This window comes from Orycteropus afer, unplaced genomic scaffold, assembly GCF_000298275.1.
Source record: "Orycteropus afer afer isolate SDZICR_OR568_19922 unplaced genomic scaffold, OryAfe1.0 scaffold00334, whole genome shotgun sequence".
Lineage (NCBI taxonomy): Eukaryota > Metazoa > Chordata > Mammalia > Tubulidentata > Orycteropodidae > Orycteropus > Orycteropus afer.
Genome location: NW_006921921.1, coordinates 2,895,257 through 2,918,211, shown reverse-complemented (window position 1 = coordinate 2,918,211; position 22,955 = coordinate 2,895,257). Strand labels below are relative to the sequence as shown.

Here is a 22,955-nt window from a genome sequence, read left to right as displayed (position 1 = left end):
AAATTTACCCTTTCAAAGGGTACAATTCAATGTTTTTTAGTATATTTACAAGGTGATAGAACCATCACTACTATTGAATGCTGGATCATTTTCATTACTCCTAAAAGAAACCCTGTGTCCATTGGTCCATCACCACCCATTCTGCCTGCTCCCAGCCTCTGGTTACCATGAAACTAATTTCTGTCTGTATGGATTTATAGCACTGGACTGCTAACCAGAAGGCTGGAGGTTTAAACCTACCAGCCACTCCTCGGAAGGAAGGTTGGGCAATCTACTTCTGTAGAGATACCACCTCAGAATCCCAAGGAGGGGTCGCTATGAGTCGGGTCCAACTCAACGGCACATAACTACAACAACAACATGGATTTACCTGTTTTGGACATTTCATGTAAATGGAATCATACCTTTCTAATTTTTTTTTCCAGTGACCTTTTTGACCAGCTTTTTAAATATTTTTAAGTTTCATCCATATCCTAGCACACACCGGAATTTCATTCCTTTTTAGGACCAAGTAATATTCCATTGTACAAATGTACCACATTCTATTTATCTGTTCATCAGTTGATGGACACTTGGGTTGTTTCCACCTTTTCACTGTTGTGAATAATGCTGCTCTCAACACTCATGTGTAAGTTTTTGTGTGGGCATATTTTTCATTTTTCCTTGACAGACATCTAAGAACAGAATTGCTAGGCCATACGGTCATTCTAGGTTTAACTTTTTGAGGAAGTGTTTTCGATAGCAGCTGCACCTTTACATTCCCATCAGCAACATGAGCATTCCAGTTTCTCCACGTCCTTGCCATCTCTTGTTATTGTTCAGCTTTTTGATTGTAGCCGTTGTAGGTATGAAGTGGTATCTCATTGTGGTTATCATGTTTTCTTAAACAAGCAAGCACACTTTATTATGAAGGAATTCTATAAGGCAGATGCTGACTGAGAGGGCTCTAATTAGCTCTAATAAGTGGATTTTGCCTTCAAAGTTCAGCCCTCCTTTGTCAGAAGACTGTTTCCCACTGTAGCTTTTGTTTCCCACCGTATCTGCTCACTAGATTTGTTCAGCTAACTTCATTTCTGTTTGATAAATGTTTATTGAGCACATTTCATGTGCCAGGCACTAGGATACAAAGATGAATGGGGCACAGTCTCTGCCTTTGGGAACTTACAATCTAATTGGGACATAAGAGGAGATCACAGATACCCATAACGTAGTGCCACTGAAAAGAACAAAGGAAGAGCAGTAGAGGGTGAGAGGTGGGAGAAGTCTACCTGGGTTGATGGGCACACAGGGAACCATGGTATTAAGTAGTCTTTCCCCATGGATACGTAATAACCCCGGATTAACCCAAGAGATGAGGTACAGCTTCTGTGAGCTTCAGACTTTAAAATGTTAAAGGGCTTCGCATTCCCCACAGGCCGCTGGTGCTGAGGGTTCACAGTTGATGGCCTTTTTGAGGAAGCTCCGTTGGCCCAGTGGGTGACGGCTCTGGCCCTCAGAGTCCCCCGAGGGGGTCGCGGCTCTTGAGCTGCTGTTCATCAGCGTCCTGGAAAGAAAGAAGTCGGTGAAACGCTCAGAAAGGACCTGGAATGTTCTGTTTGCTTAATTCTTTGAGGATGGGCATTTCTTTTGGCAACTGGTCTGAGGCCTACATTGTGATTCGTCCCCAAGCCCCTGGTGAACTGGTAAAATGTCGATTCTGATTCAGTATATCTGAGCTGGGAATGCACATTCTTGGCAGGGCGTTGAACCAGAATGAACTGGTTTGAAGCCCTGGTTCTGTTGTACACGGGCACCGTCAGTCAGGGGCTGACTGGATGGCAGCTAACAGCAACATGATTCTAAATAAATTCAGGTTGAAAACTCATCCTGAAACAAGGGTGTTCTTTAGTGTTTGAGTGTAATCAAAGCTGCTCCACACCTTCTGTTAGCACTGATCAGCACCCAAGGTTTGGTAATGAGCATAATGGGTGCTAGAATTGGTTTCTAATGGGTGAAATTAGTGGTCTTCAAGACGTCTGGTCACCATTATGAACAGCCCCCCTCACCTTTCAATATAAAAGGCATGAGAGTAGCATATTATTCTTTGACTGGGCACCCTAGGCTTAGGATTCTTGTTACTAGAAGATTTTTTGTCACCAGGACTCAATAGAAGGTTTACCTGAATCCTGCTTTTGGACACCATCTCACCTGTCTCAGGTGAATTGTTTAGGTGTGGTGCTGATGGAGCCCTTAGGAGACAGACAGCTGGGAAGGCATGGAGCTCGGTGAACAGGATGTATGACACTCTCCCCCTCCCCACACTTTTGGAATGAAAAAGAATTCTGATGGTGCAGTGGCTAAGGCATTAGGCTGCTAACCAAAAGGTCAGCGGTTGGAACCCACCAGCTGCTCTGCGGGAGAAAGATGAGGCAGTCTACTTTTGAAAGATGTACAGCCTTGGAAACCTTATGAGGCAGTTCTACTCTGTCCTGTAGGGTTGCTGTGAGTTGGTATGGACTTGATGGCAGTGGGGTTTTTTGTAATGTGACTGAATTTAATATACAAGTGCTTGCAGAAATAAATTCCTATTAACTAATAAACGCAATCTAGCTGGGCTGTTGTTGTTGTTATGTGCCGTCGAGTCAGAGCTGACTCATAGCGACCCCTCCTTGGGTTTCCGAGGCAGTATCACTACGGAAGTAGGATTGCCCAACCTTCCTTCCGAGGAGTGGCTAGTGGGTTTGAACCACCAGCCGTCTGGTTAGTAGTCAAGTGCCTTAGCCACTATGCTACCAGAGCTCCTTTGCAATTTGGACCGGGAACTTTTACATGGGTTACATTAAAAAAAATAGGATTTGTAATCTGGTATTTTTCAATCTATTGCAGATACATTTAATCTGCTACTGTAGGCACTAAGACCTACAAGATATTTGTTTGGTTTACTTCAAAGAAATAATAACATCCATTGCAGTATACAACTTAAAAATGATGCAAGAAAATACTTTTTGTAATGTTGCAGTGCCACTTAAATTCAATAACACAGTCTGATCTTGGGGGGAGTGGAGAGCATGCATACACGTGCAAACCAATGACAGCAGCTATGTGGCTTCAGTTAATATTACACAAGCTTTGTGGACCCCACACAAGGCAAAATTCAGATGTTTCCTTGGACCTGAGCCATGCTGTCAGCTGTTAGCCTCTTGAGGTAACCGAGGACTGCTGGTCAAGTTTTCTGATTTTTATATAAAGGAATAAATTAACTTCATCCCCAGCTTCTCAGTCCAGAACTGGTAATAAACTAGAAGCAGTGTACAACTTCCACATTTATGTGGGTGGACTACTTGCCATGGGTTCCTCCTGTGTTGATGTTGTCCCTAGAGGTCCCATCTAAGCTCAGGGACCACTGGCTCTAGGATTAAACAAGCCCTTCCTGGAAGAGTGGGGTTTCTTCGTGGTGCAAATGGTTAACATACTCAGCTGCTAACTGAAAGGTTGGTGGTTCAAGTCCACCCAGAGACATCCCAAAAGAAAGGCCTAGTCATCTACTCCATGGCAATGGTATTGATTTCTTGGAAGACCAGAGCAGAACACCCACCTATAGATATGGAAGGCTTCGTCAGAGACAAGTGGCTTCAAAAGGAGAGGCAGCTCTGATAGCCGAGGGAAAAGTCTTGGACAACAATGTGAATTATCGTTTCAAATGACAGCTAGAAGAAAAATCCTTTCTATGCCTTATTTTGCACCTGCTACCTCATAAATGAGGGTCATTGAAGAAGGGCAAGACCCTCAGTGAGATGGATTGACACAGTGCCTGCAATGATGGACTCATGGAGAGCAAGGATTGTGTTGGACTGGGCAGTGTTTCATTGTACATGGGGTTGCTTTGAGTTGGAGCTGACTCCACGGCACCTAACAATAGCACCTCATAAATGTGATGAATATTCTTGGCAGAATTCAGTTGGAGACTTCCTTTCATTGTGACATCTCTCTGATCATGAGCTTGGGGTACGGGTGACCTGGAGATCTCCCCTGCCTCTAATTATGGGAGGCTTCTGCCATTCCCACCACTCATCTGTCAGTCTGTCATACTGTAGTGGCTTGCATGTTGCTATGATGCTGAAAGCTATGCCACTGGTGTTCCAAACACCAGCAAGGTCACCCATGGTGGACAGGGCTCGGGGGAGCTTCCAGACTAAGACTAAGGAGAAAGGCCTGGTGACCTATTTCTAAAGACTGGACAGAGAAGACCTTCTGAATCACAACAGAGTACTGTCTGACGCGGTGCTGGCCGATGAGCCCCCAGGTTGGAAGGCACTACACAGAAGCTGCAACAGTGGATTCGGGCACGCCAATGGTCGTGAAGATCGAGCAGGCCTGGGCAGCGTTCCGTTCAGTTGTACATAAGGCTTCCGTGATTTGGAGCTGACTTGGCAGCAGCTGACGACAGTAATCTGCTCTCTACCCAAAAGAACCCAGGAACTAACAGCCAAGCTGGCTGGCTTCCGCCAGCTTGCAACACCAACTTTTGGACTGGCTGTCTTGAGACACATTCCACACGTGAGATTTTTCTTGGTGCAAAAGCTTTCCACTGACATTTGCTGAAAGGCATCATTCCTCTGCACCCTACCTGCCCCTGCCCCAAGACAAAAACAGAGATTCACCGTGAAGGGGTCGGAAGACAGGTCTGGGGGAGCGGAGGTTGTGCTCTCGTATGTAGGGTTGGAGATATTCTCAGGCTGCTCCTTGCCGAAAGCCACAACATCGAGATCCTCTTCCGACTGTTTGGAAAGACAAGCACGAGCCTGAGAGGACTGTCCCCAAGGCAATGCAAGTTGGAAGGTAATGCAAGCCACTCCCCACCTCCAGGAGCTTTTTCTTTTTAACAGAACTTTACTGAGAAGATTTCTATACAATAAAATGCACCACTCTTTAGCCTTTTGACTTCTTGTGTCTGTCTACCCTTTGGGACCACCGCTGAGATCAGGATATAGAGCATTTCCACACACACCCCAGCAGGGTCCCCAGTGGCTCTGCAGGAGAAAGCCTGGTGATCAGTTCCTGCAAAGATGGTATTGTGTGCACTCAAGTGGATTCTGACTCATAGTGACTATTAGAAAAACCAAACTCACTGCCGTCAAGTCAGTTCTGACTCATAGCAACCCCACTGAGTTTCTGGGGCTGTAAATCTTTATGGAAGTAGATCACCCCATCTTCCTTCCACAGAGAGGCTGGGGGGTTGGAATTGCTGACCTGGTTAGCACCCATGTGACTTTTGCACTATGCCAATAGGACAGAGTAGAACTGCCCTGTAGGGTTTCTAGGCTGTAGTCTTTACAGGAGAACATCACCAGGTGTTTTCTCCCATGCTGGCTGCAGTGTGAGGCTTCTGTCCAGGTCCCCTACCCTCAGAGTCAGGCTTGAAGCCCAAAGCTGGTCGTAATGGGTGTTTGTCTAGTAAGTCCTCCAAGGCTAGGGCAACTCCTGGGTCCCTGGTGGATTTGCCTCCATGCTAGTCCTCAGCTCATGGGGGTCCAGAGGTGCTGCTGCAGCCCCTCGCCCTCCTCACCATAGCCCTGTCTCAGCCAAGAAGAGGGGCTTAGAGCTGCCACTGCTGCTCCCCTTGGGGGCACAGACCCCAACCCAGGAGACAGGAAGTGTGTGGCAGGTGGCGGCTCCTGCCCTGTGCTCAGTATCCATTGCTTTGGTAAGGCTAAAGCATCACACAGCCAGCTGAAGCAGCCCAGAGCCAGGGGCTGGATTTAGGAGAGGACCCCTTCACTGTGTTCCTATCTATCTGTCTTACCTCGAAGTGCTGAAATCCAATTGTTCTCCGGTTTAGCCGAAAGTAAGAATACGCAGCAAAAGCAATGGCTCCAAGGACCAGGATGACAGCAAAGAATATCCCTGTTCCCAAGCCAGAGTGGGCTGAGGTCTGCACACAGGAAGGGGAGGGGGAGTCAATATTTAAAACTGGGTAACAACTCCCTAGGAGGAATGCACTTGCTAGAGCCCACCCTGATCTTGTTGCCCTGATGCATCTTGGAGCCAGTGGAGATAAAAAATAATGATAAAATGTTTAACATGTGTTGTGGTTATGTTTGTGTGTCAACTTGGCTGGGCCTGGGCAGCTGGATGTCGGATTCCCCATGATGAGACTGGTAATTAACTCCATGGTGGAATCTACTATGAGCAGCTGAGTAGCTGCCTTTGGGTATGTAGTCTGCTTGCTGTATATAAGGAGAAGTTTTGAGAATGGTCTCTAGCTTATGGCACGATTGGACCCTGCATGAAGCCATGTCGTTCCTCAGCAGCCTGCTTTGCTCTGCCGACCTTGGGACTTAAAGTAGACTTAAGTTAATGGCCTGCCATGTGGATTGGTAGCATTGGGACTGTGCCTTTTTACTTGTCAACCTTGGGACTTCTCAGCCTCAGCAGCCAACTGCTGTCTGAGTGAAGAAATGCCTAGCTCCAGTGGGCCAGGAGCAGGAGGCAGAGCTGGACCCCAAGGTTGAAGGGCTTTCACTCAGCCCCTAGAACCTGGCACTCTGAACTTGGACTTAAAGCCTCCAAATTGTAAGAATATACTCCTGTTTGTTAAGGCCATCCCATTTGTGGTATATTCTTGTCAGAGAGGCACTAGGTAACCAGAACAAGAAGTATCAAGCCTGTACTATTTTTCCAGGAACTGTAATAAGCCCTTACATGAAATACTCAATTTACGTATTATAACAGCCTAAAGAGATTTCTTGTATGTGCTGTCCAGTTGGCTCCAACTCATAGTGTCACTATGTACAACAGAACGAAACTGCCCAGTCCTGCGCCAGCCTCACCGTCCTTGCCATACCTGAGCCCATCATTGCAGCCACTGTGTTAATCCATCTTGTTGAGGGTCCTCCCCGTTTTTGTTGATCCTTCACTTTCCCAAGCATGATATCCTTCTCCAGGGAATGGTCCCTTCTGACAACATAATCAAAGTAGGTGAGACAAAGTCTGGCCATTCTCGCTTCCAAGGAGCATTGGGCTGCACTTCTTCCAGGACTGATTTGTTAGTTCTTTTAGCAGACCATGGTACTTTCAGTTTTCTTCACCAACAGCACAACTCAAAAGCATCAACTCTTCTTCAGTCTTCTGTATTCATTGTCCAGCTTTCACATGCTCATGAGACGATTGAAAATACCATGGCTTGGGTTAGGCGCACCTTAGCCTTCAAAGAAGACATCTTTGTTCTTTGGCACTTTCAAGAGGTCTTTTGCAGCAGATTTGCCCAGTGCAATATATCTTCTGATGTCTTGACTGCTGCTTCCATTGGCGTTGATTATGGAACCAAGTAATGTGAAATCTTTGACAACTTCAATCTTTTCTCCATTTATCATGATGCAGCTTATGGTCCAGTTGTGTGGATTTTCGTTTCCTTTATGTTGAAGTGTAATCCATACTGCAGACTGGTGTCTTTAATCTTCATCAATAAGTGCTTCAAGTCTTCTTTACTTTTAGCAGGCAAAGTTGTGTCGTCTGCATATCAAAGGTGTTAATGAGTCTTCCTCCAATCCTGATGCCACACTCTTCTTCATATAGTTCAGCTTCTCAGATTATTTGCTCAGCATACATATTGGTAAGTATGGTGAAAGGATGCAACGCTGACACTCCTTTCCAGATTTTAAACCATACAGTATGCCCTTGTTCTGTTTGAATGACAGCCTCCTGGTCTATGTACAGGTTCCTTATGAGCACAATTAAGTATTCTGGAATTCCTATTCTTCTCAATGTTATACACAATTTGTTATGATCAACACAATCAAATGCTTTTGAGTAGTAAATAAACACAAGTAAACATCTTTCTGGTATTCCTTGTTTTCAGCCAAGATCCATCTGACATCAGTAATGATATGCCTTGTTCCATGTCCTCTTCTGAATCCAGCTTGTATTTCTGAAAGCTCTCTACCAATATACTGCTGCAATCACTTTTTAATTATCTTCAGCAAAATTTTACTTGCATGTGATACTAATGATATTATTAGATAATTTCCACATTCTATTGGATTGCCTTTCTTTGCAATGGGTATAAATATGGATCTCTTCCAGTCAGTTGGCCAGGTAGCTGTCTTCCAAATTTCTTGGCATAGATGAGCGAGCACCTCCAATGCAGCATTAGTTTGTTGAAACATCTCAATGTGTATTCCATCAATTCCTGGGGCTTTGTTCTTTGTCAGTTCCTGCAGTGCAGCTTCGACTTCTTCCTTCAGTACCATTGGTTCTTGATCATATGCCACCACCTGAAATGGATGAAGATCGACCAGTTCTTTTTGGTATAGTGACTCTGTGTGTTCCTTCCATCTTCTTTTGATGTTTCCTGTGTCAGTCAATATTTTGCTCATAGAATCAGTATTGCTACCCGAGGCTTGAATTTTTTCTTCAGTTCTTTCAGCTTGAGAAATGCTGAGTGTGTTCTTCCCTTTTGGTTTTCTAACTCCAAGCCTTTGCACATTTCATTGTAATAATTGACTTTGTCTTCTCAAGCTGCTCTTTGAAATCTTCTGTTCAGCTCTTTTATCTTGTCATTTCTTCGATTTGCTTTAGCTACTCTCTGTTCAAGGGCAAATTTGAGTCTCTTCTGACATCCATTTTGGTCTTTTCTTCCTTTCCTGTCCTTTTAATGACCTTTTGCTTTCTTCATGGATGATGTTCTTGATGTCATCCCACAATTCTGCTGGTTCTTGGTCATTGGAGAACCTAAAGAATGGTCAAATCTGTTCTTTAGATGTTCTCTAAATACAGGAGGGATATAATCAAGGTCATATTTTGGTGCTCGTGGACTTCTTTTAATTGTCTTCAGCTTCAACTTTAATTTGCATCTGAGCAGTTGATGGTCTGTTCCACAATCAGCTCCTGGCTTTGTTTTGGTTGGAGATACTGAGCTTTTCCATCACCTCTTTCCACAGATGTAGTTGATCAGATTTCTGTGTACTCCATCTGGAGAAGTTCACATGTATAGCTGCTGTTTATGTTGTTGAAAAAAGATATTTGCAACGAATAAGTCGTTGGTCTTGCAAAATACTACCACACTATCTCCAGCATCATTTCTACCACCAAGGCCATATTTCCCAATTACCAGTGATTCTTCTTTGTTTCTAACTTTTGCATTCCAATCGCCAGTAATAATCAACTTGATAACACAACTTGATTGCATGTTTGGTCAATTTCAGACTGCAGAAGTTGGTAAAAATCGTTAATTTCTTTGGCTTTGGTGGTTGGTGCATAAATTTGAATAATAGTCGCATTAACTGGTCTTCCTTGTAGGCATGTGGATATTATCCTATCACTGACAGCATTGTACTTCAGGGTAGATATTGAAACATTCTTCATGACAATGAATGCCATGCCATTCCTCTTCAATTTGTCATTCCCACATAGTAGATCATATGGTTGTCTGATTCAAAATGGCCAATACCAGTCCAGTTCAGCTTACTAATGCCTAGGGTATCAATCTATGCATGCCATTTAATTTTTGACAACTTCAATTTCCCTAGATTCATACTTTGTACACTCCATGTTCCATTTACTAACAGATGTTTGTAGCTGTTTCTTCTTGTTGTGAGTCTTGCCACATCAGCAAATGGAGGTCCTGAAAACTTTACTGCTGTTGTTGTTGTTGTTGTTGTTTTGCCGTCGCGTCGGCCCCGACTCATAGCGACCCCTCCTTGGGTTTCCGAGGCAGTATCACTACGGAAGTAGGATTGCCCAACCTTCCTTCCGAGGAGTGGCTGGTGGGTTTGAACCGCCAGCCTTCTGGTGAGCAGTCAAGTGCCTTAGGCACTATGCTACCAGAGCTCCCAACTTTACTGCATGCACATCATTAAGGTCGACTCGACTCTGAGGAGGCAGTTCTTCCTCAGTCATATTTTGAGTGCCTTGCAACCTGAGGGGCTCATATTCTGGCACTGTATTAGACAATGTTTTAGGGGTATTCATAAAGTTTTCCAGTAATAGATCAGACAGTGTTTCATTGCTGTTCGTAATGTTTTCACAATTCTTTGAGAAGTGGATGGCCTCTTCCTTCTTCAAAGTCTGTCTTAGTCTGAAAGCTCTGCTGAAACCTGTCCACTATGGTTGGTAAACCTGCTGGTATTTCAAATATAGGTGGCATAGCCTCCAGCCTCACAGCAATACACAAGGCACCACAGTATGACAAACTGACAGACGAGTGATGGGCCTAAAGAAACGGGCAATTATTATTGTCACATTTCCATATGGGGGAATGGAGGCACAGAGAGGTTAAGTACTTGCCCAAGATCACATAGCCAGCAGGCTGGCACAAGAGTTTATGTTCTTAACCATAATGCTATGGAACCTTCCAGCAGCTGGTTGTGCTTACTTTTCCCTGACACTTTTTGGAGAAGGTTAGAATACTATCAACAACTCTGTGCCAAGGGCTGGTGTAAGGATTCTGTATTTATTAACTTACAGTTCTCCCAAGAACCCAGGGGGAAGACATTATGATCCCAATTTTTCACATGCAAAAATGGGCTCAGAGATGTTCCTGGACTTGTCCAAAGTCACTGTTGTTGAAGTAGAGGGACAAGAACGAGAAATCAGGATGTCCTGTTCCCCTTCTGGTTTCCCCATTGGCCTCTTCTGCCTCTTTCATTGACAGATATTAATAGTAACAGGTACTACATTGCTACTGCATGGGAGTAGGGGTGAGATGAACCAGGGATGGGTATCCCTGGAGCCAGCTGCCCTGGATGCAGGAGGCTCCTCCAGTCTCCAGTGGAGCAGGGTGATGGGAGGGGCTTCCAGCAAGTTTAGCACTGGGGGAGTGGGCATTGGGGTTTCTCCTGGCCCCTCATCAGGCTCTCTGGGTACTTACCACTGGAGTGGGGGGTGCTTTTAAAGGTCCGGAAATGACATGAATGATCCCATTGGAGGCAAAGATGTCCCACTGCAGAATGGCTCTTCCATTGACAAACCTGGTTTCCTTCTGGAGAAATGAGAAGAGGATTGATGGAGAACTGAGGTCACCAGGTTTTTCCTCGCTGTGTGAGCAGGCCTTTCACTGGTGGAAGTTGTTCAGCTTCCCCATGACCTTGGAGCCAGGGTTTCTAGCCCGTCTTCACTAAAAGACACCATTGCACTGTCACTCGCTATCTGCACGGCCCAGAATGTATCAGTGCCCCTGTGCCAAAAAGCTAATGACTGAAGTTTAAATCCAGGGGTCATTTCATCCAACCCATTGGTCTGACAGCAAGGGATGAGAGGCACCAAGTGGGGAAGTGACTTGTCCAAGATCACCCAGGTAGAAGTGGCAACCCCATACTGTGGACTCCAGCATCACACCCACTGTTAATAAAAGGGATGTTTTAAGTGACCTAAGTCTTTGCTAAAAGTGTGGTATTGGTTTCACCTGGGAGCTCATTAGAAGTGCAGAACCTGGGTCTCTACACCCCACCTCATGGGTCACAGTCTTCATTTTAACCAGATCCCTGGATGGTTGACGTGCACATTAAAATTTGAGAAGCACTTGTCTAAATGATCCTCAATAAGAGAAATCACTTATCAGGTAAAGATGTGAAAATAACACTCATTGAGCACTTGCTTCATGTCAGGCCCTGTTCTAAGGACTTTGAAAGCCTGACTCACTGAATCCCCACAACAGCCTATGATTTGGACATAATGGTCATCATAGTCATCAACAACACCATCACCTGTTTCAACCATCATCACCATCTCTGTTTCAACAGAGGAAATGGAAATATGGAGAGGTTGGGTAACTTGTCTAAGCTTCCAGTGATAGAACTGGGATCCAAACCTAAGTCATTTAACTCCTAAGCTTGCATGCAAATATCTGGGATACATCAACAATCCGATAGAAATAAAAATGGAGAATCAGATGGTTTTTGAAATGGGTTTAATTGATCATTTCTCATTACCAGCTTCTGAGGCCAGCAGGGGACCACAGGCCTGTCTCTCAAGGGGTAGGGGCTACCTGCCAGTCAGTGTACTATTATATGCAGCTATCACCTCCCATAGCTCCAGGTTGAGAGCTTACTTTCACATTATACTAGTTGCCATCTATTAAGCACCTACTGTATAGTGGGACTTTTGCAGTATCATGCAGTTCTCCCAATGTGCCCAGAAGACTTTTCATACCAGATGGGGCTGGTCCTGGCTGGAGGTGATAATCAGCTGGCCTCCCAGCTGGGTTTGCAGAATGGTACCGTTAACGAGGTCGTTGTAAAACATGAGGCTGACATTGGCGAGGTGGTGCTCTATGTCCCGCCCAGACAGCGTCTGAGAGGAAAGAAGAAACACAAGAATGGTCTGGAAAGACCAAACAGTAATTCTTTTCTTTTTTAAAGGTAAAGGTGTCACAGTTAGAATGACTATCACTTCTCACAGACTTGGCTTTTCTGCTTTCATGTGGCCATCAAGAATGATCAAGCTTTTCTGAGGCTTTTGGTTTTCTGGACTCTGTCAGAAGGAGCTCTGGTGGTACTGTGGTTAAAGCATTGGGGTGTTAACCAAAAGGTCAGGGTCAGCATTTTGAACTACCAGTCTTCCTATTGGAGAGAGATGAGGCAGTCTGCTTCTGTAAAGATTGACAGCTTTGAAAACCCTATGAGGAAGTTCTAATTCTACTCTGTTTTATAGGGTTGCTATGAGTTGGAATTGACTCGATGGCAGTAGGTTGTTTGGGGGCTCTTCCAGAGACCCACCTATAGCTAAGATGTGTCACTGGAAGTTTTGTCTGTTGTCTGAAGCCCAGCCTCCCAGTGTTGTGCTGGAAAGAGTAGGCCTTGTTATGTTATGGATTGAATTGTGTCCCCCCCAAAATATGTGCTGGAATCCTGACCCTCTATACCCGTGGATGTAATCCCATTTGGAAATAGGCTTTCCTTTGTTTGTTAATGAGGCGTATCAGTCTAGGGTGTGCCTTAAATCTACTTACTTACAAGGTATAAAAAGAGCAAATCAGGCACAAAGAGAAGCAGGCTGGAATGGCGGAAAAGTAGATGCCACATGGTAATAATCTCCAAGGAACACTGAGAAGAGCACTAGAGAAGCTGAGACAAGAATTTTCCTCCAAAGCAGACAGAGAGAGTCTTGCTCTAGTGCCAGTGCCCTGAATTTGGACTTCTAGGCTCTTAAACTGTGAGAAAATAAGTGTGTTTATTAAAGCCACCCATTTGTATTTTCATCATAGCAGCACTGAGAAAGCAAGACAAGTGGGTAATGTGGGCCAAGGTATTGCTCCTCCCAACTCCTCAGTGGCTAGGCAGGGCCTAGGTCTGTCCAAGCCTACAGCCAGCCACTTATGGGTACATCAAATAAATACTCCTGACTCCCCTGTGTGCCTCTGTGTGGTATGCTGATTGCATCAACAACCCTGGTTCTTCCCCTTCCATGTATCCTTACCCTTTGCCATGTAACTCTGAGAGCCTCCCAACCTTGACTCTGTACTTGGCCACATGACCTGCTGGGTCAGGGGCATGTTAACAAACATGACCAAATAGATGCTTGAAAAGTGCTGGTGGGACTGGGCTTGCTCTCCCCGTTCTTGCTCCCTGCCATCACCATAAGAACAGGCTAGCCTAAGCTGGCCTGCTGGAGAACAAGAGCCTGGTGGTGTAGAGCCCCAGCTGAGGTTAGCCTGGATCAGCTGCCGGCCAGCCAGTCTCAGGTCTGGGGTCATGCTTGGCCAAGACCAGAACTTCCAAGCTCACACACAGACTTCTGAGCTCAATAAATGCTTAGTCCCTGAGTTTTGGGATGACTTGTGACACAACACAGCCTCATTGTGGGAAAAGATAACTGATTGAGAAGCACTAGTCTAAAGCAGACATACAGACTTAGACCAAAAGGCACCAGGCACTCCACTCACCTCATTTTCCCTCAGCCCACTGTTCTGTGGTACGAACAGGGTGCCGCGGATCGACAGGTCAGTCAGGTGTTTCAGAAATGCCTGGCCTCTGGTGGAGCTGTTGGAATAGGCCAGCACTTCCTGAGGAGAGGAAGGAAGTCATCCACTGAGCCACCTGGGCACAGGGCCTGGAGCACAAGGGCTGGTGGCTGGAGAGGGTTGCAAGGCTGTCACTCATCTGGGTATATTCCCAATGTTTCTTCTGAGTACTCCTTGGGCAAGTTTTAGGAGGCCTTTTCTCAACTAATCCTACATCTTAAGTCACAGCCACATCACAGACTGTTCTCAGCACAGCAGCAGGATCTGTCCTTTGATACGTAAATCAAATCTTAAGTTTCCTTTTCTCAGAACTCTGCAGTGGCCCCATTTCTCAGAGGAAAAGTAAAAATCCTTAGATGGCCCATGAGGCCCAAACCATCTGCCACTGTTGCTGCTCTGACCCCAGCTCCCCCTGTCCTTTCTCTCACTCTGTTCCAGACACACTGCCTTCCTGGCTGGTCCTCATACTTGCCCTGGCTGTTCCTGGCTCCTGGAATGCTCTTCTTCCAAATCTACATGGACAGCTTCCTCACATCTGTTCACTTTGCTCAGATGCCATCTTCTCACTAAAGCCTTCCCTCCTCACTCTATGCAAGATTGGAACCGCCAGTGCTCCTGCCCCATCCCCCTCTACCCCACCCTCACTGTGCTCTTTATTTTCTCATAGTATTCAGTCTGTCCCTGGGTAGTGCGAACAGTTAATGCACTCAGCTGCTAACTGAAAGGCTGAAAGTTTGAGTCCACCAGAGGTGCCTTGAAAGAAAGGCCTGGTGATCTACTTATAAAAATATCATCCACTGAATGGAACTCGATGGAGCCCAGTCTACTCTGACACACATGGGGTCTCCAGGAGTCAGAGTCAACTTCATGGCCACTGTTCCTGGTTAGCATTCTACCACTTACTTGTTTGCTCTGCTTATTTATTTTGTTTGTCTTTTTGTTCACTGGAGTATATCAAGGATGTAGTAAATATTTAATAAGTATTCGTTGAACAAAATTTTAAGACATTGCACTACCCAGTCTAACTTTGTCATTTTTGCAGACAGGGCCAGAGAAGTTAAACAATTTGCTGAAGGGCTTTGTTTTGGCAGAAGCCCTTCATTTTTCTGAAATGTTGTCATGAGCCGAGCTCCCACACAACAGACATGTTGCTTTGGGTGTTTATCTTTAGTGATGGTTACCATGAGGTTCAGAGCGGTTAGATGGATATTTTCGGCTGTGGACAGAGACTCATCAATTTGTGGTCACTGTGGCCTAACCGCTGTCTCGATCCTGTAAGCCCTCTGCTGCTCGCCACTCCCTCTCCTCCTGAGGTCATGATTGTCTGGTTCTGGTCAGAACACTGGCTGAGTCGCTGGCTGCCCTCCATCCCTTAATGGATCAGAGGAGTCTGGCATCAGGCAGCCTGAGTTTAAGCTCAGCTTCAGGTTGTTAGGCTGTATTCTTGACCTTGCTAAGTCCTAGTTTCTTAACCAACAAAATAGGGATAACAGCAAACAAAACAAAACAAAACAAAAACCAAACCAAACTCACTGCCATCGAGTTGGTTCTGACCCGTAACAACCCTCTTTGGGTTTCTGAGGTGGTAAATCTTTACAGAAGTAGATTGCCCAGTCTTCTTTCTGGGGAGTGGCTGGTGGGTTTGAACCGCCACCCTTCTGGTTAGTAGTCAAATGCCTTAGGTACTATGCTACCAGAGCTTATAATAGCAAAAGTGACCTCATAAGGTTGTGTGAGGATTTATTCCTTTTAACAAGTATTTATTAGCACCTACTGTGTGCCAGGCAGGAGCTCTGGTAGCATAGTGCCTAAGGCACTTGACTGCTAACCAGAAGGCTGGCGGTTCAAATCCACCAGCCACTTCTTGGAAAGAAGATGGGGCAATCTACTTCCGTAGTGTTACTGCCTCAGAGACCCAAGGAGGGGTCCCTATGAGTTGGGCCCAACTCGATGGCACATAACAACAACAGCAACATGTGTCAGGCACTGTTTGAGGTGTCGGGGGTACAATGGTGATCAAGGCAGACAAAATCTTTCCCTCGCCGAGCTTACATTCTCTGGGCTGAATGAAATGGGTTTGTAAGGATGGTCAATGCAGAACCCAGTGCAAAGTAAACACTCAAGAAATGTTAGTGCTCAGTGCTGTTATTATTAGTAGCTCAGTTCTTTGCTCAGTCAACACCAAATCCTTCCCCAAATGGGGCAGTCTCTTTACTGTGCATAAGTTGGAGGATATTAAAGTGACTTTAAATGCAGGGCAAAATGCAAATCTATTCCATGTTGCTAACTCAGCAGACTTATTTAAGCATGTCCATCTTGACCCTTCACCATGAAGACAACATTCCTGCAGACCAGACTCTTACCTGCTTTAGATGTGCAGATAATAACAGTAGCTAACACCGATACAGCATTTTCAGTATAGAGCTGGCCACAGAAGTAAGTGCTGTATAAATACTAACTCATTTAATTGTCACAATGAGTCTGTGAGGTTAGAGCTATTATCATTCTCATTTTACAGGTGAGGAAACTGATGTTGAGAGAAAAAGTAACTTGCTTAATGCGAGGCATTGCTCTAGATGCTTGACAAATACTTACTCACTTAATTCTCATGAACAACCTATGACATTGGTGCATCATCTTGCAGATGAGGAAACTGAGGCCCAGAGAGGGGGAGAGGGGAAGTAACTTGTCTAAGGTTATGCTACAAGTAAGTGGCAAACTCAAGCTTCAAATTCAAGTAACGTGGCCCAGCATCCATGCTCTTAACCACTGTGCGAGCCTTTGTCTCCTTCCAAGGACTTGCTCCTCTAATGTTGTTGTTAGCTGCTTTTGAGTTGCCCGCAGCCCATGGCAACCCCATGCACAGTGGAATGAACGGTGCCAGGTCCTGCACCATCTCCACGGCTGGTTGTGATCAGGGCCACTGTGGGCCACAGGCTTTTCACTGGCTGGTTTTTGCAAGTACATTGCCAGGTGTTTCCTTCTAGTCTGTCTTAGTCTGGGGGCTCCGTTGAAACCTGTTCAGCTTCATAGCAACATGCTATGATGGATGGTTGGTGGCTGTACATGAGGGACATTTGCTGGGAATCGAACCTGGGTTTTCTGCATGGAAGGTGAGAATGCTACAACTGAACCACCAATGCCCCTTTAATAGCTGCCATGAGATACCTGCTTTGATGCAACCCTCGCCCCAGGAGAAACCAAGCAGACTTGGTACATACCGTGAGGAAGTTTGTGAGTGTAGGGAAGGACATCAGGACCTGCAGCAGGTTCCCACTGCATGAGAAGCCATCTCCCACGTAGCCCTTCTTGCAGGTACAGTTCACATCTGGAGGGCAGGAGTACATGGGGTCCCATCCTCAGTGAGGCGGGACCTGGGCTGGCCCTGCTCACCCTTGGAGATTGGCTGGCCAGGCTGCGGATTGCGTAGCAGCTGTGTGGCTCGGACCTGAAGTGTAGCTGGGGTGGTTACCTTTCATCCGGTAGCAGAAGACGTCCCACATTTCGCTCTTGTTGGTTCTCACTCCATAGTCTACTATCCCAACAACACCAGATCCACAGTTCTGGGAGGCGTAGGCTGTGGGGTAGGCAACATGCCCTGTCTCCAGCCAGCCCGCCGAACAGAGGTGGTATTTGGCCTGTGGAGGCACAGACATGGTCATGAGTCAGCTGTAACTTCCTATTTGTTGTGGGATCCTTTGGTTCCCACCTGATTCCTCCATTAGACTGTAAACTCCTTGGAGTTAGGGGCTGTCTCATTTCCTCACCATTGTAGGTCCTGTGCTTGGCACATAGTTGGTGCTCATTACATTTGTGTTGACTGAGCCCTTGGATGCATGAAAGTGCTGCCCTCTCTTTCTTGTAGCTGCCCAAGTCTTTCATACTCATTTCCCTTGTCTCTGCTTTTAGAGAAAGGATTCTCTGTCAACTGTGACCCATGGGTATGAATACTTCTGCTTATGGATTGATAGAACTCTAACCGATCATTGTTAGGGACTGAGCTGTGTTCCCTCAAAATATGTGTTGCATTGCTAACCTAGATACCACTCTTGGTGTGTTCCACTTACGCTCCCTGCTCAGCCAGTAGCTCTGCTACAGTTGATGTACTCCTGTTTGGAAATAAGGTTTTCTTTGTTGCATTAATTAGTTCATGGCCAAACAGAGTGGATTCTAAATCTAATCACTTCTGAGTTATAACAAGAACAGGACTAGACACAGGCACATAGACATATGGTGGAAGACAGATGCCATGAGAGGGTTACCAAGGAACCAAGGGATGCCCAAGGCTATGTGTAAGGAAGGAATTGACGTGACTGAGACCTTAATTTGGACTTTCAGTCTTCAAAATTGTGAGAAAATAAATTTCTGTTTTATAAAGCCACCCACTTGTGGTATTTGTGTTAGAGCAGTGCTAGGAGACTGAGACAAGTGGCTTCTGCTTTAAGGAGCTAAGAGCGTAGCTCTGACCAGGGTCCATTTCCTGCCTGGCTATGGCTGTGAGCTGGGGCAATCCTGTTACTCCCTTCAAAGCCCCTCCAGCCACAGTGAGCTCTAGCTAATCCAGAGAAACTCAGCTGCTTGGAGGGTACAGAGAGACCTGGGGCTTGTGGTTACTGATCTCGCCTGGTTTCTAGCTGTGAGTTGTGCACTTCCAGCCTCTGCCTTGACAGCTGAGAGTCATGGTTGAGAACAGACTTTCTGTAGTCAGAGCTGCACTTGAACAGCAGCTGATGATGGGCATGTTACCTAACCTTTCAGAACCTTGATTTTCTTATCTGTAAAACGGAAATAGTGATACTTACTTACTGTTAGCATAGTGCCTAAGGCACTTGACTGCTCACCAGAAGGCTAGCGGTTCAAACCCACCAGCCATTCCTTGGAAGGAAGGTTGGGCAATCCTACTTCCATAGTGATACTGCCTCAGAAACCCAAGGAAGGGTCGCTATGAGTCGGGGCCGACTCGACGGCAAACAACAACAACAACAACAACTTACTTCCTAGAGAAGGAGCCCAGGGGCCTTAACACTTAAGCACTGAGCTGTTAACCCAAAGGTTGTTGGTTCAAACCCACCCAATGGCTATGGAGGAGAAAGACTTGGAAATCTGCTTCTGTAAAGATTACAGCCAAGAAAACCCTGTGGGTCAGTTCTTTGTCACGTGGGGTTGATGTGAGTCAGGATCGACTCAGTGGCACCCAACTTCCAGTCCAGCTTCCTGGAGATGTTACCAGGATGGACAATATGTCAACAAAGTGCTTGATATGGTGCCTGACACATAGTAAAAAAACAGCCAGCCGACCAGTTGCCATCAAGTTGATTCCGATCACAGCGACCCCCCATGTGTGTCAGAGCAGAGCTGCTCCACCAGGTTTTCATGGCTGTAGCCTTCCCAAGGCAGATTGCCAGGCCTTTCTTCTGAGGCACCTCGGGATGGGTTCAAACCATCAGCCTTTCAGTTCGTAGCTGAGTACTTAACTGTTAGCTCTACCCAGGGACCTCTGATGCATTGTAGACACTCACTAAATGGGCCTGATGAGTTGTTTTGATTGCTCCAGGAGTTCCCTGCACCCCCTCCAAGAAAGCAATGTCCTCATCTTAAAAAGAGGCTGCACCTGCTCCCCTGTAGACCCTGCCCCCAGACCCTGATTGCATGGTGCCACTGGTGGAGGACGTACCTTCTGGGCATAGGAGAGCTGGGTGTAGGTTGCAATGGTTGCAGCCTCATTGATACAGGCCTCTCTGGCTTTGTCAAAGGTCAGCTTGTATTGGCCGAGCGGGGAGCGTAAGTGGAACACGCCAACAGTGGTGTCTAGAAGTGGAAAGAGAAACAGCGTCCACATCAGTGGGTCTGGTCGGCAGTCCTTGCAGCACTGGCAGCTTAGCAAAGGCACTTTGAAGAACTTTCAAAGCAGAAGGAGCTGTATGTCTCCAGGGTACCTTGGAAGCCACTTCCCCTTGGAGATAAGTTGAAGCACATCATTTAAAACAAGTGTTTATTTTCTAATTATACAAAGAGCACACATTCATTGTAGAAATCTGGGCCATACAGAAAAGTAAAAAAGAAAGAAAAATTACTTATAATCCTCCTGTTCAGATAATCATTACTCCATGGTTAATATTTTGGTGGACTTCCTTCCAGAATTTTTACTTGTTTTTTTGTAACTTATTTTGATAAAATTTCATAGTCTTTTATTTACTTACAGGATGTATCTATGTATCCATACCTAAGGAGCTCTGGTGGTGTAGTGGTTAAGGCATTTGGCTGCTAACCAAAAGGTAGGTGGTTAGAACCCACCAGTCACTCCACAGAAGAAAGAGGAGGCAATCTGCTTCTGTAAAGATTTACAGCCTTCGAAACCCAACGGGGGTTGCTATGAGTCAGAGTCGACTCTATGGCAGTGAGTATATATTAATGTAAGCAGCTCTGAAGGTGTAACAATTAATGTATTTGGCTGCTAACCAAAAGGTTGGCCGTTCGAACACACCAGATACTCCACGGGAGAAAACTAAAGCAGTTTGCTACAGTAAAGATTTACAGCCTTATAAACCCTTGGGGCAGTTCTACTCTATCCTGGAGGGTTGTCATGCGTCAGAATCAACTTGATGGCAGTGGGTATTATCTATGAATTTTAATCATAGTGCCATAGAAATACATAGCTTTTAGAAATATTCTTTGAACTTAACATTAAGTCATGATGATTTTCCAATGTTATAAATTTTCTTTGGCAACATGACTTTTCCCCCAATACTTCTAACTGAATAGTTTTTGTGAACTTTACACCCTTGAGAACAGTACATCAGAGGCGTTTCTGACAAGGACTCTTATGTTTTTTGATGGCTATTATGCCTTTTAAAAAGCTTTACAGCCATTTCCCAGCTAAGATGTTGGAACATTTTTGTTGTTTTTTCCATAGTGACATCTTTTCTAACCAGAGAGTTGAGTTCAGAGTATAAAGATTCACCCCAAACAACTACTGACTATAAATGTCTGTGTCCGCATGCTCCACATTGCCTAGAACATGGAATACCCCCAACTAAGCTCCTCAAACTTCCCATCACCTTCCCGCCCCGTCTGCCTTCGCCCAGTACTGCCATTGGGTTTGCTCTCTCAGGACGGAGACCTGACGTTGGCTTCAAGCCTATCTTTTTTTACTCTCTCTGTCCACTGTGTGTCCTCTTCTCCCTTGTCTCACTCTTCTTCCCAGTGGAGACCCTATTACTGTGGGACCACAGTCTTGATATCACTCTGTGTCCTTATTGCCTTGTCCTTCTCAGCAGACCCTTAGCATTTCTCACAGCTGTCCAGTCTGTCCCCCTAGCCGAGAAACTTTGTCTCCTGCTCTGTGCTTTGTTGTTGTCATAAGTTGCCATTAGAATCCTACCCAGAGGCACTTCTGTGCTTAGCCCAATACAAACATCCTGCACGTCTCCACCTCAGTGCCAGGCCTATGCTAAGCGTCTCTGAAGGCTCTTCTCCCACCTCCCCTGGAGACCTTTCCCTTCCCTGAGCTGTTCTTGCTCTCTTGTCTCAGCCACACCATCAGTAGGAGATACATCTCTGTCTTCTGTTGCATTCATTGCTTTCTTTTCTTTTTCTTATTAATTTAAAAACATTCCTCAACTACACTGGGAATCACTTGTGATAAGAGACAAACTCTTATATATTCAATGGTTTTGGATTTGAAGTGTCTCAGGATTTGATACATAACAAACATTAAGAGTTGTTGAACAAAATACATAAAAGTCTTGTTCCTCATCCTGCATTGGTGAATAGCGACTGGGGTCTTAAAAGCTTTCAGGAGGCCATCTAAGATACTGCTAATGGTCTCCTATCATCAGAAGCAAAGAAGAGTGCAAAAAAACAAGGACATTTGGAAGCAATCAGCCCTAGGACATGTTGGCCCTTGAGACCTTACTAGGTGGTGCCTAGCAACCAATGCCAGCCACTCAGGAAAGGATCAAATTTGGAGATTCTGGATAGAGTGGGAGGGAAAATGTGGAACAAAATCCAAAAATTCAATAATGACCAGAATTACTGGTCGGATAGAGTCTGGTGAGACCCCTAATACTACTACGGTCCTGGGATACATTCTGGGCCTGGAATAAAGCTTACTCCCAGGGGCTGGATCTTAGCCTAACAGTAAACAAGATGTACATGCAGACCACTCAACCCAGGGGGACATACCTACATATTCTATGGAAATGCATTGCTTGGAGCAATCCACCATGGGGCACCAAAGGAGCAACATTCACACAGAGGAAATGCAGGACACACAGGAGTGCCTAACTATGAGGTGAATGGGGGTGGGAAGGGTGTTACTGGGCAGGGAGGGGAGGAGACTGGGTTAGGGTTGGGGATGGTAAATGGGGAGTGAAACTAAATGTACACGTAATGTTGAATGTAAAACAAACTCTGCTCTGTAAACTTGCTCCTAAAGCACAATTAAAAAAGAAAAAAGAAATAAAAACATTGTAGTTTAGAGGATTAAAAAAAAAAAAAAAAGTTGTTGAGATGGGTAAAAACTGCCAGGCAAAATTACTGTGTGTGTAGAACACCCTAGCAAATCAGAGAGAACTAATGAACACTGGTCACTTTCTGAACCATTCAAGTCCCTCTCTGTTATGGTTCAAAACTACATACGCTTATGGGTCCTTTCTTATTTTCTCTCTTAAGTTGCAAGATACCCTATTCCCTGCACCTCTGCACTTACTAAAGAGCTCAAGTGGTACAGTGGTTAAGTGGCTGCTAACAGAAAGGCTAGTGGTTTGAACCCACTAGGTTTTCTGTGGGAGAAAGACATGGCAGTCTGCTTCTTTAAAGATTACATCCTCAGACACCCTATGAAACAGCTTTACTCTTTCATATTTGTTGCTGTTGTTATGTGCTGTTGAGTCGGACCCGACTTATAGTGACCCCTCCTTGGGTTTCCAAGGTAGTATCACTACGGAAGTAGATTACCCAGCCTCCCTTCCCAGGAGTGGCTGGTGGGTTTGAACCACAAGCCTTCTGGTTAGCAGTC

General features: G+C 45.4%; 1 protein-coding gene across 1 annotated transcript in view; it reads right to left on the bottom strand.

The window, feature by feature from the left end:
* Positions 1-1,492: 1,492 nt before the first annotated feature.
* STAB2 (stabilin 2) overlaps positions 1,493-22,955 on the bottom strand; it is a 228,909-nt gene continuing 207,446 nt past the window's right edge. Inside the window, exons 56-64 of the mRNA XM_007952402.1 lie at positions 19,611-19,744; positions 17,409-17,574; positions 17,158-17,264; positions 13,859-13,978; positions 12,127-12,267; positions 10,847-10,957; positions 5,783-5,911; positions 4,641-4,757; positions 1,493-1,543 (exon numbers count right to left, since the gene is read on the bottom strand). Of these exons, the coding sequence (XP_007950593.1) occupies positions 1,493-1,543; positions 4,641-4,757; positions 5,783-5,911; positions 10,847-10,957; positions 12,127-12,267; positions 13,859-13,978; positions 17,158-17,264; positions 17,409-17,574; positions 19,611-19,744 (1,076 nt within the window). The remainder of the gene's footprint in view (positions 1,544-4,640; positions 4,758-5,782; positions 5,912-10,846; positions 10,958-12,126; positions 12,268-13,858; positions 13,979-17,157; positions 17,265-17,408; positions 17,575-19,610; positions 19,745-22,955) is intronic.